Source organism: Macaca mulatta, chromosome 12, assembly GCF_049350105.2.
Source record: "Macaca mulatta isolate MMU2019108-1 chromosome 12, T2T-MMU8v2.0, whole genome shotgun sequence".
NCBI lineage: Eukaryota > Metazoa > Chordata > Mammalia > Primates > Cercopithecidae > Macaca > Macaca mulatta.
The window spans coordinates 105480731-105494602 of record NC_133417.1 but is presented as its reverse complement, the minus strand read 5'-3'; the positions used below and the strand labels follow the sequence as shown (position 1 = coordinate 105494602).

Genomic DNA, 13872 nt, shown 5'->3' with positions numbered 1-13872 from the left:
CCCAGGTAAAGGATGGGATTGGGTTAGAGGCCCAACTTAGGGGAGTTAGAGTCTCTCCTAAGACAGAGTAGGTTAAAGGCCCTTCTTAATAAAAGGCAAGGATGCTTCACTGAACTTCAGTTTGAGGCCCAACTTATGAGGGTTACAGTCCCTTCTAAGATGTAGGGGATTAGAGGCCCCCCATCAGTAAAGTCCCTCTTGGCTAAGAACAAATTTGGAATTATGGGATGTTAACCACTCTTCTCTTTGGATTAATTTGCCTTCCACCCTTTGCAGATGCCTGTGGGTGACAGGATTAGGCATGTACAGGTTCATGGGACATGGGGAGCTTTTTCCTCCCCTAACGGGGGAAACCTGAGAGCTGATGGGACTTCTGGAAAAGATCCTTCACAACTGACAAGTGGCCACCTGAACTTTTGATTCAGTGTCATTGCAATGAGTGGGTCTTTCTCTGGCTTCCCTGAGCTCTTTGCCTTCCCCACTTTGCCACAGGCAATCTTTCTGTCTCTCTCTCTGTCTCTGTCTCTGTCTCTCTCTCTCTCCCTCTCTCTTGGCCAGGAGTTTTGGAGTTGATGTCACAGTCAGCTCTAAAAATTGTTTTGAGCAGTTAAAAGCCTTTGCAAGCTCAAAATTGGCTGCTGTAGGATCCTTCTGGGAAGGGCAATGGAAACTGCCCAATGCTGTAGCTTACTGGCTAAGGCTTTGTGTTTTCACTATCACAGCCTGGGTCCAATTCCCAGCTTAGGGAATGAGTACTTTCTGGTTGATATCTGTGTGATCTTTATCATTTGTTGATTCTCTTCTCCTACATGTATGACTTCTGGCTTCCCTTCTTGAATCTTCCTTTCTCTGAGCTACCTTTGGAGATTCTAGATCTTGTAAAAACTGCTTACCACCTCTTTGAAAATGCCTTGTACATTCATGGTTAAGTCATAACTTTAGGCTTATTGGTTTCACCTGCGAGGTTATCTTTGGTAAAATTCAAAAGCAAGAAATATTGGCTGCTTAGCCTGGCTAAAATCAGGTAGTAAGAGATTTAAAAGGACTTTATAAAAGAGCACTATGACTAAAAGTCAGTAGATAATTTAAAGCAGATATTCGACTAAGCACAGTGGCTCAAGCCTGTAATTCCAGCACTTTGGGAGGCCGAGGTGGGCAGATCACCTGAGGTCAGGAGTTCGAGACCAGCCTGGCCAACGTGGTGAAACCCCATCTCTACTAAAAATACAAAAATTAGCCAGGTTTGGTGGTGGGTGCCTGTAATCCCAGCTACTCAGGAGGCTGAGGCAGGAGAATTGCTTGAACCCAGAAGGTGGAGGTTGCAGTGAGCCAAGATTGCACCACTGCACTCCAGCCTGGGTGAAAAGAGTGAGACGGAGTCTCACCTACAGACAATTGTCTTGTTTTAATCCTCTTCAAAAGGTAGTTTATAATCAGCTATAGGACTTTGACAGGTGCTCTTGAATGCAAGTTTCTAGTAACTTTGGAGATTGTGACATTAGAACAGAGGAAAAAACTTTCAGTACTCATGGAAACTCAAAACAAACAAACAAAAAAAGCGGATATTCAAGCTCTAATAGCCTAAGACTCCTTGGGGAAAACAGAGGCGGCGCCACAGACCCTGTTTTGGGAAAAACCTGTTTACCTCATGAAACCCCAGGAATTGAAAGTTGATAGATCTCTCTCAAAATCTAAGGCTCTATTCTGTTTTGCATTGTGTTATCTGATATTTTTGACTTTTGGGGGTATCAGAAATTCTTTGCATTATGAGAGAACATTGGTGTGTAATAATTTGGTAGGAAATATGTTTCTGGGGATAGCTAATGGCAGTATGGCAGGGATACTCGGCTCTTTGCATGTTTGGATCAGAAAAGCATGCTCTTGACCACCTGGAAGGTATGGAATGTCCTCACCTCCCACTACCACTGAGAAATAATACTCCCCTAGGGGATGGGTTAATCACAGAATAGGCTGATTTGTTTTGGGTTGCTTTGTAAAAAATGCACAGTAAAATCATTGTACTGTCTTGTTCTGCAGCATTTCTCATTTTTGGGGATCCAGGATCTGGTATAAAAATGGGACCCTTAATTTGGAGGGATTTATTTTGCCTTCCAGCTATGCCTGCTTATTAGGCCCTAGAAACTGTATGCTTGAAATGGAAACTTAAAAACTAGCAAATGAAAAATCTTACAACTACTGGATCTTCTTTTATCTGTCTGTATATTTATGTGTGTGGTGTGTGTGATATGAAAGGGCTTTAACTGGCTTAAAAATAATAAGCACTTAAACATTTTGTCAGAAAAGTAAAAAGTGTAATGCCTTTTAGTACATGTGACATAACTAATCTTTGGGAAAATATTATAAAAAGTCATGGGAATGTGAATTTTTTTTGCCTCATTTAGAGGGTTAAAGGATTGTTTTGAATTAGATAGGATAAAGCTGAAGGTTCGAGCAAGTTGTGAAGGTTTGTGAAAAATTAATCTTGTAAAAAAGTTCTGTGTGAGAACATATTAGCTAAACTTAAAGGAGTATTATTCAGTCTTTCCATAAATTGAACACTGGAATAAAAGCATAACAGGTTTTTCTTAGAGCACTGATCTGCTCTTTGAAAAAAAAATTTTTTTTAAAGGGTTGTAAAAGGTTTGAGAATCTTACCTTACGGTCAACCTGATGAAGATTGAATACATTTGTGTATAAGGTTTTATTAAGAATTGAGTTTGACATAAATAATGCACTAATGCAGTGGTGAAATTTGGCTTATTTGGTATGAAAATCTTACAGGAAGCACTGTCGAATATGAAACAGTGTTTGCCTTTCTTTGTGCTTATATAAATGTTACTGGTATGTGTTCCAAAATTATAGAAAATTCCTAAAACTTTGATATGGTTTAGTGTATGTTATTAATCATTATAACTATTATGTAAAATTGTTGTATGTCATAGAAGAAACCAAAATTTCCTTGTCAATTATGGCTTTAATAATGGCTGTCTAACTAAGACTTTTTGTCACCTACAGACAATTGTCTTGTTTTAATCCTCTTCAAAAGGTAGTTTATAATCAGCTATAGGACTTTGACAGGTGCTCTTGAATGCAAGTTTCTAGTAACTTTGGAGATTGTGACATTAGAACAGAGGAAAAAACTTTCAGTACTCATGGAGAGTGGAAATGTTCATGAATATTAAATAGGACAGTATTTAACTGCATGGACTAAACTAATGTAAGTCTGAAGCAATCTTTTTTGACTTTTTGCTTGAAACATTGATGATCCTTTCTTTTTTCAGTGTAAACAAAATTTTTCTTTTGAGCTATTTACAGCTTTAAAAAATTGAGTAAATTATACTCCTGTGAACAAAATTTGGAGCATGTTTGTTTCTCTCTACCTGATTTCTTCAGAATTTGAAAACTAGTTGTGAATATTCTTAATTTATGGCAATATAGTTGTTTGTATAAGTACAATAAGAATCTGTTTTCTTGTGCAACAGGACACAATTGGAAAAACTGGGTATTTTACCAAGGCATTGACTGGAATGGTGTGCTTTCCTTTAAGGAATCAAATTTGACTTAGAGAGCCAATAAAGGCCCATTGGGAAAACTGGCCTCATACCTTGTCTACACAATCCCTGCACAGGTTTCTTGACCTGTAAGTAAATAAGGTCATTTTCTGACAGGCCCAGTAGCCCCACGTTATCTTGGGACCTCAAGAAGAGAGGAATTTACTCAAGTTCTAGGTATTGGAAGGTACAAACCCATGGCTGGGCTCAGCTTTAAAAAAGTCTCATCTGAGATTCCTTAAGGAACAGCATTCCATCAAAGCCAATTTAAAAACAACTTATGTTCTTTTTAGACTCTGCTTATTCCTGTGAGCCCATCAGTGGCCTCTGGCTGCTGCTCAAAAGAAACAAGAGGGACAGGTAATGTAGAAATCTCTATCAGTATTCTAATTCTGGATATGTTTTGGAATCAGTTAGTGACTCCCTATTAGCTTGGTTCCAACAATTGCCCAGTTCATGGAAAGTCTTCTTATTTAGTTTACTTGGGATAATTTTACTTATTTTGCTTTACTGTTGTAGAATATATTGCTGTTGTACTCCTTGTGTAGGAATGCAGGATGGGCTCCCTTAATGTTTTCTGAAATGGAACACTTATTAATCTTCCAGGCATCACCTTTTGTCAGAACTCAAGAGTTATGAATGGTCCTCACCATACTGTTGCCTTCTGACTGAGCTCCTCTCTACCCGAATACAAGAGTCCCTAACAGTTAGGCAGGAATATCATCACCCCTATTCAGCCTGAAGTTACAGAAGATGAATTTTCATCCCTCTACAACCCTTAGGATTAAGGGTTCCCTTGTAAAAGGAGGGGAGGGGGCGGATATATCAGAGGTGTTTGAGCTAGAGCAACTCCTTCTTGAACAGGGGATAGCTAAAATAAGGCTGAGACCTACTGGGCTGCACTCCCAGGAGGTTAAGGCATTCTTAGTCAATGGATGAGACAGGAGATCAGCAAAAGGTACAGGTCACAAAGACCTTGCTGATAAAACAGCATGCAGTAAAGAAGCCGGCCAAAACCCACCAAAACCAAGATGGTGACAAAAGTGACCTATGGTCATCCTCACTGCTCATTATATGCTAATTATAATTTATTAGCATGCTAAAAGACACTCCCACCAGCACCATGACAATTTACAAATGCCATGGTAATGTCAGGAAGTTACCTTATATGGTCTAAAAGGGGAGAAAACCTCAGTTCCAGGAATTGCCCACTTCTTTCCTAGAAAACTTATGAATAATCCACCCCTCATTTAGCATATGATCAAGGAATAACTACAAGTAACCTTGGTTGAACAGCCCATGCCACTGCTCTGCTTATGGAGTAGCCTTTCTTTATTCCTTAATTTCACTAGTAAACTTGCTTGCACTTAAAAAACAAACAAAACCCAGTAACATTGAGAATATCATTTAAGAATATAAAATAAAGCTGAGCACTGTGACACACAACTGTAATATGCCATTGTATATATATCTTCCATACTTTATCCACACATCTGTTGATGGGTGCTTAGGTTGATTCCACATGTTGGCTATTGTGAATAGTGCTGCAATAAACATGGGAGTGCAGATAGCTCTTTGATACACTGATTTCCTTTTTTTTTTTTTGGATATATACTCAACAATGGAATTGCTATATCATATGGAAGTTACATTTTTAGTTTTTTGAAGAACCTCCATGCTGTTCTGCATAGTGGCTATATTAATTTACATTTCTACCAGTATATGAGGATTCCCCTTTTTGCAAGCAGTGTTTTTTTTTTTTTTTTTTTTTTTTGCTACTTTGTTTAAGCTCCCAATATATGCTGGTTATTAATCCTTTCTCAGAGAGACAGTTTGCAAATATTTTCTCACATTATATGGGTTGTCTCTTCACTTTGTTGATTGTTTCCTTTGCTGTGCAGAAGCTTTTTAGCTTGATGTAATAATCTTAATTGTTTATTTTTGCTTTGGTTGCCTGTGCTTTTGAGGTCTTACACAAGACATTTTTGCCCAGATCAAGTCCTGAAGTGTTTCCCCAACGTTTTCTTCTAATAGTTTCATAGTTTTGGGTCTTAGTTCAAATCTTTTATCCATTTTGATTTGATTTTTGTGTATGGTGAGAGATAGGAGTCTAGTTTCATTCTTCTGCATATAGTTATCCAGTTTTCCCGGCACCATTTATTGAAGACACTATTCCAAGTTTCTGCTTTGTTGAAGATGAGTTGGTTTTAAATGAATGCATTTATATCTGGGTTCTGTGTTCCATTGGTATCTATGTCCATTTTTATGCCAGTACCATGCTCTTTTGGTTACTACAGCTTTGTAATAAATTTTGAAGTCATGTAGTGTGATGCCTCCAGCTTTGTTCATTTTGCTCAAGATTGCTTTGGTTACTCAGGGTCTTTTGTGGGTCCATATAAATTTTAGGATTTTCCCCCCTTATGTCTGTGAAGAATGTCATTGGTATTTTGATATGAATTGCATTGAATCTGTAAATTGCTTTGGGTAGTATTTTAACAGTATTAATTCTTCCAATCCATGAGCATGGAATATCTTCCCTTTCTTGGTTTCCTATTTTTTTCATCAGGGTTTTGTCATTTTCTTTCTATAGAACTTCCACTTCTTTTGGTTAGATTGATTCCTAGGTATTTCATATTTTTTGTAGCTATGATAAATGGGATTGCTTTCTTGACTTCTTTTTCTGATCGTTCACATATAAATGCTACTAATTATGTTGATTTTGCATCCTGCAACTTCACTGAATTCCCTTATGTGTCCTAAAAGCTTTTCGGTGGAGTGTTTATAAGATCAGGCCATCTGCAAACAAGGCTAATTTGATTCCTTCCTTTCCAATGTGGATGGCCTTTATTTTGTTTTCTTGCTTAGCTGCTCTGGCCAGTACTTCAAGTATTCCATTGAATAGCAGTGAAAGTGGGCATTCTTGTCTTGTTCCAGTCTTCAAAGTACAATGCTAGATGTGGGTTCGTCATAGATGGTCTTTACTATTTTTAGGAATATTCTTTTTACACCCATTTTGGTGTATCAAAAAGGGATGTTGAGTTTTACCAAAAGCTGTTTGGCATCTATTGAAATAATCATACACTTTTTGTTCTTGTTTCTGTTAATGTGATGAATCACATTGATTGATTCGTGTATATGCTGAGCCATCCTTACAACCCTAGCATGAATCCCACTTGATCATGGTGAATGTTCTTTTTAATGTGTTGTTGAATTTGACTTGCTAATACTTTGTTGAGGATTTTTACATCTATGTTCATCAGTGATATTGGTCTGTAGTTTTCTCTTTTCATTGTGTCCTTGTCTGGTTTTGGTATTAGGGTAATGCTGGCCTTGTAGAGTGAGTTTGGAAGTATTCCCTCCTTTTCAAAGCATGTTAGTGGGATTCATCATCACTGTTCTTTAAATTTTTGGTAGAATTCAGCAGTGAATCCATCAAATCCTGGGCTTTTCTTTTTTTGAGACAGGGTGTTGCTCTGTCACCAAAGCTGGAGTGCAGTGGTGTGAACACTGCTCACTGCAGCCTCAACTTCCCAGGCTCAAGCAGTCCTCCCACCTTAGCCTCCTGACTAGCTGGGACCACAGACTTAGCCTGACAGGATTAGCCACCACACCCAGCTAATTTTTTATTTTGTAGGGACTGGATCTTGTTATATTGCCCAGGCTGGTCTCAAACTCCTAGCCTCAAGCAATCCTCCTGCCTTGGCCTCCCAAAGGGCTGGGATTATAGGTGTGAGCTACTGTGCCCAGCCTGGGCTTTTCTTCAATGGGAGAGTTTTTATTATAGCTTCAATCTCATTACTTGTTAGTGGTTTGTTGAGGTTTTCTATTTCTTTATGGTTTAATCTTGGTAGGTTATATGTGTCCAAAAATGTATTCATTTCTTCCACATTTTGTGATTTGTTGGTGTATAATTATTCATAATCATCTCTAATAATTATATTTCTGAGGTCTGAGTTGTTATGTCTCATCTCTTGTTTGATTTTATTTATTATAGTCCTCTCAGTCTAGCTAAAGGTTTGTCAATGTTGTTTATCTTTTCAAAAAACCAACTTTTCATTTTGTTTATCTTCTATACTTTTTTAGTCTCAATTTTATTTATTTCTGCTCTGATCTTTATTATTTATTCTGCTAACTTGGGATTTGCTTTGTTCTTGCTTTTCTAATTCCTTGACATGTATTTTTAGGTTGTTTATTGGAAGTGTTTCTCCTTTTTTGACATAGGCATTTATTGCTATAAACTTCCCTTTCAGTATTGCTTTTGCCATACCCCATACACTTTGCTATGTTGTATTTCCCTTTTCATTTAGGAAATTTTTAAATTTCCTTCTTACTTTCTTCTTTGACCCACTGGTTGCTTAGGAACATGTTTATTTTCCATTTGTTTGTGTATTTTCCAAAGTTACTCTCATTATTGATTTCCAGTTTTCTTCCATTGTGGTCAGAGAAGATACTGGATATGATTTATATTTTTTCGAACTTGTACAGACCTGCTGTTTGTGCCTAAGATACAGTCTATTCTGAAAAATATTCCATGTGTTGATGAAAAGAATGTGTATTCTGCAGCAGTTGGGTGAAATGTTCTGTAGATGTCAGTTAGAACTACTGTATCTAGTGTGCAGTTTATGCTGTTTCTTTGTTGATTTTCTGTCTGGATGATCTGTCCATTACTGACAGTAGGATGTTAAAGCCCCCTACTATTACTGTATTGCAGTTTCTCTCTCCCTTTACATCCATTAATGTTGGCTTTATATGGAGTTGCAGTGTTGAGTGCATAGATATTTATAATTGTTATATCCTCTGGTTGAATAGACCCCTTAATCATATAGTGACCCTCCTTCACTGCCAGTTTTTACAGTCTTTGTAGTTTATCTTATCTGCTATGAGTACAGCTACTCTTGCTCTTTATTATTTTCTAGTTGCATGGAATATGTTTTTCCAGCTCTTCTCCACTTTCAGTCTATATGTGTCTTTATAGGTGAAGTGGGTTTCTTGTAGGCAGCACATAGGTAGGTCTCATTTATTTATCCATTCAGCTATTCTATGGCTTTTAATTGAAGAACTGAGACAATTTACATAAAAACCCACAAAATAATTCTATAATTTAAAGCCATCCTCCAACATTTTGTCTTTTAGTTGTATCAATTTACATATCTTTATATTATCAACAGGTTGGTATAGTTTTGATACATTTATCTTTTGGGCTTCATACTAGAGTTTGAGTGGATTGCATACCATAAATACGGTTAACAAAGTATTCTGGGTTTGTCTGTGTACTTAATTTTACCAGTGGGTTTTATACCTTAAAAAGTTTCCTTTTGCATGGTAGTGTTTTTTTCTTTCAGATTGAAGAACTCCCTTCCGCATTTCTTGCAAGATGGGTTTTGGTGGTGGTCAGTTTCCTTGGCTTTTGTTTATGCGTGAAAGACTTTAGCTGTCCTTTAAATTTGCATGACAATTTGTTGGACACAATATTCTTGGGTGTCAGTTTTTTGTTGTTTGAGTGCTTTGAAAATGTTGTTCTACTCCCTTCTGGCCAGCATGGTTTCTATGGAGAAGTCTGTTGCTCCATGAATTGGAGCTCCTTTATCTGTTATTTTCTTCTTATCTCTCATTGCTTTTAGGATCTTCTCTTTGTCTTTGACCTTTGAAAGTTTGATTATTATAGGCCTTGGAGTAGTCTTATTTGCATTGAATCTGTTTGGTGTTCTCAGGCCTTCCTTTACCTGGATATGTATATCTTTCTCATGTCTTGAAAAATTTTCTGTTATTATTTCTTTGAATAAGCTTCCTATGCCTTGCTCATGCTCGGCTTTCTCTTAAACACTAATAATTCTTAGATTTGGTCTTTTGGGGTAATTTTTTGTATCTTGTAGGCACCCTTCATTCCTTTCCCTTCTGTTTATTTTTATTCTCTGACTGTGTATTTTCAAATAGCCAGCTCACTGATTCTTTCCTCTGTTTGGTTCATTCTGCTATTAAAAACCTCTAAAGAGTTTTATAGTTCAGCAAATGTATTTCTCAGTTCCAGGATTTCTGTTTGACTTTTTTATTATTTTAATCTCTTTGCTAAATTTCTCTGATAAATTTCTGAGCTGCTTTTCTGTGTTATCTTGGAGATCACTGAGTTTCCTTAAAACTACTATTTAGAATTCTTGGTCCAAGAACTCACAAATTGCCACTTCATTAGAATCACTAAATTTCTGCCTTTTGTCCTTTTGGGAAGGTCATGGTTCCTTGTTTGCTGTAGTTTCTTGTGCGTATATGTCTATGTCTTTGCCTTGAAGGATTAGTTATTTATTCCAGTTTGCTTTGTCCAGCTTGTTTTGGATTTTATTGAATATATCTGCTTAGCAAATCTTTACTGCTAGTTTGCTGCCTCCTTTTTGGCTCTAGGTGGTGCCTTCAACCTAGGTTCACGTTGGAGCTAGTAAATGGTTTGACCACTGCCTGTCCCAAAACGGGGGAGGTCCCAAAGGGTTTAGGACAGCAATGTGGGAAGGCTAGCTAGGAGTTCACACCCAGGGGACCTGGGGAATGTACCTCCTACAACCACTCTCATTGGCGCTTCCTTTGGCTGAGTTACAGAGCAGAGTTTCTGGGCTGGGGATTGTAGTCCAGCCTTGCTTGTTTGTCTCTGCCTATCCTCAGGATATTTCTCCTTTCAGGCAGTCACAATACTACCCGTCAGTTAAGGCAAGGACAGTTCTCCTGACAGAGAACTGAAGAAGTGGGGAAGCTGGCTGACCATTTCAATTTTGCTTTTTCCAGTACAGAAACTGTGAGTTGAGGGGAGATTTTCCGCACAGTTGGGGCCTGGCAGAATGGGAGGGAGGGGCATCACACATGTGTAAGTGCAGTTCTCCTACCATCTGCTCAGAGTTTTTCCACCTCTCTTTGACCTCAGGAAGTATCTCATCTAGCTCAAGCTCTGGGCTGTTGCTGGTGGAAGATCTTGGCACTGTATGTGTTTGTTTGTTTTTGTTGGGGCAAGAGAAGCCAGCTTATTTTACACTGCCATTTTAGAACCAGAACCAATAAAGATTTTCTTTAAAGGACACAAAAGTTAGTAACCAAAAAGGGGGGTGAGGGAGAAGATACACACCTCCCCGCCGCAAACAAAGTTGGATTTCATAAAGAGCTACTTTTCATCTAAAGACACCATTAAGAGAGCAAAGAGGCAAACCACAGAGTAGAAGATACACAAAGAATATGCCAGGCATAGTGGCTCACACCTATAATCCTAGCACTTTGGGAGGTTGAGGTGGGCAGATCACTTGAGCTCAGGAGTTCAAGGCTAGCCTGGGCAACATGGCAAAACCCTGTCTCTACAAAAAGTACAAAAATTAGCCAGGCATGGTGGCATGCACCTGTAGTCCCAGCTACTTGGGGGACTGAGGAGAGAGGATCGCTTGAGCCTGAGAGGTCAAGGCGGTAGTGAGGTGAGATTGCACCACTGCACTCCAGGCTGGGTGACAAAGTGAGACCCTGTCTTACATACAAAAAAATGTATACAAGGAACGCCTTAAAAAATATGACAGATAACCCAACAGAAAGTAAACATATGAAGATACTTAACTTCTTAGTTATCAGGAAAATTAAAAATAAAACCTCAACATGATACCACTACACACCCCTCAAAATGACTAAAATGAAAAAGACAGACAATAACAAGAATTGCTGAGGATATAGAACAACAGGAATCCTCATATATTGTTAGTAATAATGTATATTGGTATAACTCCTTTAGAAAACTACTTAGCAGTTTCTCCTGAAGCCAAAGAGATATAAATATATATCCCAAGTAATTCTACTCCACATTATATACCTAACAGAATATGTGCATACCTTCATCAAAAGGCATATATGTGGCAGTGCTATTTGTAATAGATAAAAATTAGAAAACCAGGTCAGGTGTGGTGGCTCATGCTTGTAATCCCAGCACTTTCAGAGGCCGAGGTGGAAGGATTACTGGAAGTCAGGAGTGAGACCAGCCTGGCCAACATGGTAAAATCCTGTCCCTACTAAAAATACAAAAATTAGCCAAGCAGAGTGGTGAGTGCCCATAATCCCAACTACTTGAGAGGCTAAGGCAGGAGGATCACTTGAACCCAGGAGGTGGAGGTTGCAGCTGAGATCGTGCCACTGCACTCCAGCTTGGGTGATAGAGCAAGACTCTGTCTCAGAAAAACAAACTGGAAAACCAACAAAATGTTCACCATAAGAAAAATGGATACATTGTAGTATAATCATATAATGGAATACTATACAGCAATGAGAACAAATAATTCACAACTACATACAGCAATATGGATGAATCTCACAAACATAATGCTGGGCAAAATAAGAGACAAATATACATACTGTATAATTTCATTATATGAAGTTCAAAACCGTGCAAAATTAATCAATTTATAATTAGAAGTCAGCATAATATTTATCCTTGGGTAAGTGTTGGGTAGTAGGTAATGATCGGAAAGGGACACAAGGAAGTATCTGAGATGTTGGTAATATTCTGTTTCTTGTTCTGGGTATTTGTTACACAACAGTGTTCACTTGGTGAAAATCCACCATGTCTGAATGTGTATAATATAATACCAACAAAAGTTCACTTAAAAACACACAATACAATTTTTTGGAGGATAAGTTGACACTTGATTTGCATATCTATATGAAACAATATGTGCATAATGACAACATACTTTTGAAAAACTACTAAGGATCTAATAAACAACAAAATTTACTATTTTAAAATTATAACAATTAAAATGTACTGGTACAAAATGGTAGTAACACACATAATAGGCAAGTCAATGGAACTAACTATAATGAATAGAAAGTGATACAGTAAATATGAGAGTTTTTTACTACGGCATTGATAGCATTTCAATAAATAAGTACATTTACTTGTGCACTTAAGTAAAAATATTAAATCTATAAGTCATATATAATAGAAAGAACATTTCTAAAAGAGATAAGAGGATTTTGGTCAATGCTATCAATTCATTCAATCATTTCACCTTTCTGAGCGTCACTGACTGACTTGTAAAATGATAGATTTGAAATAGTGTGCTTTCTATAACTTATAATCAAATTAATCAAAAATAAGAATTGTGGACAGGAGGAGAAGAGCAAAGACAAAGGTTAATTTTTTTTGTTTGTTCTGTTTTTGAGACGGAGTCTTGCTCTGTCACCCAGGCTGGAGTGCAGTGGCGCAATCTCGGCTCACTGCAAGCTCTGCCTCCTGAGTTCACGCCATTCTCTGGCCTCAGCCTCCTGAGTAGCTGGGATTACAGGCGCCCGCCACCACACCTGGCTAATTTTTTGTAGTTTTAGTAGAGATGGGGTTTCACTGTGTTAGCCAGGATGGTCTTGATCTCCTGACCTTGTGATCCTTCCACCTCAGCCTCCCAAAGTGCTGGGATTACAGACATGAGCCATCATGCCCGGCCGGCCGACAAAAGTTAATTTTAAAGCTTAGGATAGTACACAAGATAATAAAAGTAGAAACAATCATCAGATTTACCCAGGAAAAATCAATATGAGGCCAGATGTGAACTAGATGAAAAGAAAAAAAAGAACTGTAAAGTGGCAAGACATTACAAATAAACCTGGTTTGAGGATTGAGTATAAGTTTCCTCGAATTCCTAGAGAAACAACTTATAGCAAGACACTACAAACTACCTCATTTCTACCTTAGAAGATAACTACAGGTTGATGATCCTGAACATTGTACAATACAAACACTAATTGTGTTATATAAAATCTATAAACTCTGAACTAGTGTAATTCAAGCCCATATTTACCTTGCAAATGGAAGACGCATCAACATGCACTGTTTACTAATTCGTTTCTTCTTGCTAGCTGACAGTAGAAAGGAACTCTGATGGAACTATTTTTGAAAAGAATAAAGAAAACAGAAAGTTTCTAACCTTACTAAATCATGTTAGTTACCACAGTACCAAATTATACAATGACATTAATAGTAAAAGAACATTTCTTGCATTTGCCTTTAATAGTTTAATGAGAATAATGTGATAAGGTTAAAACACAGTTCATCCTTAATCATGCCAATGAAAGATAATCACTGCCAATATTTTGGTAAATAACCTCAACATTCCTCCATGTGTAGGAATAAATACATGACTATACCTACACAAATAAAATATCTTTACATACATGCAATATGTTCATGTCTATGTATGTGTTATGTAATATTTTATTGAACTTTATAATACATCTTTTAAATGGCCTTTTAAAATTCAAAATCTGGGTGATTTTAATATATCTTTTATATATTTGCTTATCCACATTTCTAAATTTT

The 13872-nt window shown here is 37.4% G+C and overlaps 1 protein-coding gene across 1 annotated transcript in view; it reads right to left on the bottom strand.

Moving 5' to 3' along the window:
• SGO2 (shugoshin 2) overlaps positions 1-13872 on the bottom strand; it is a 53731-nt gene that overhangs the window by 26985 nt on the left and 12874 nt on the right. Inside the window, exon 5 of the mRNA XM_001091712.5 lies at positions 13355-13440. Within this exon, the coding sequence (XP_001091712.4) occupies positions 13355-13440 (86 nt within the window). The remainder of the gene's footprint in view (positions 1-13354; positions 13441-13872) is intronic.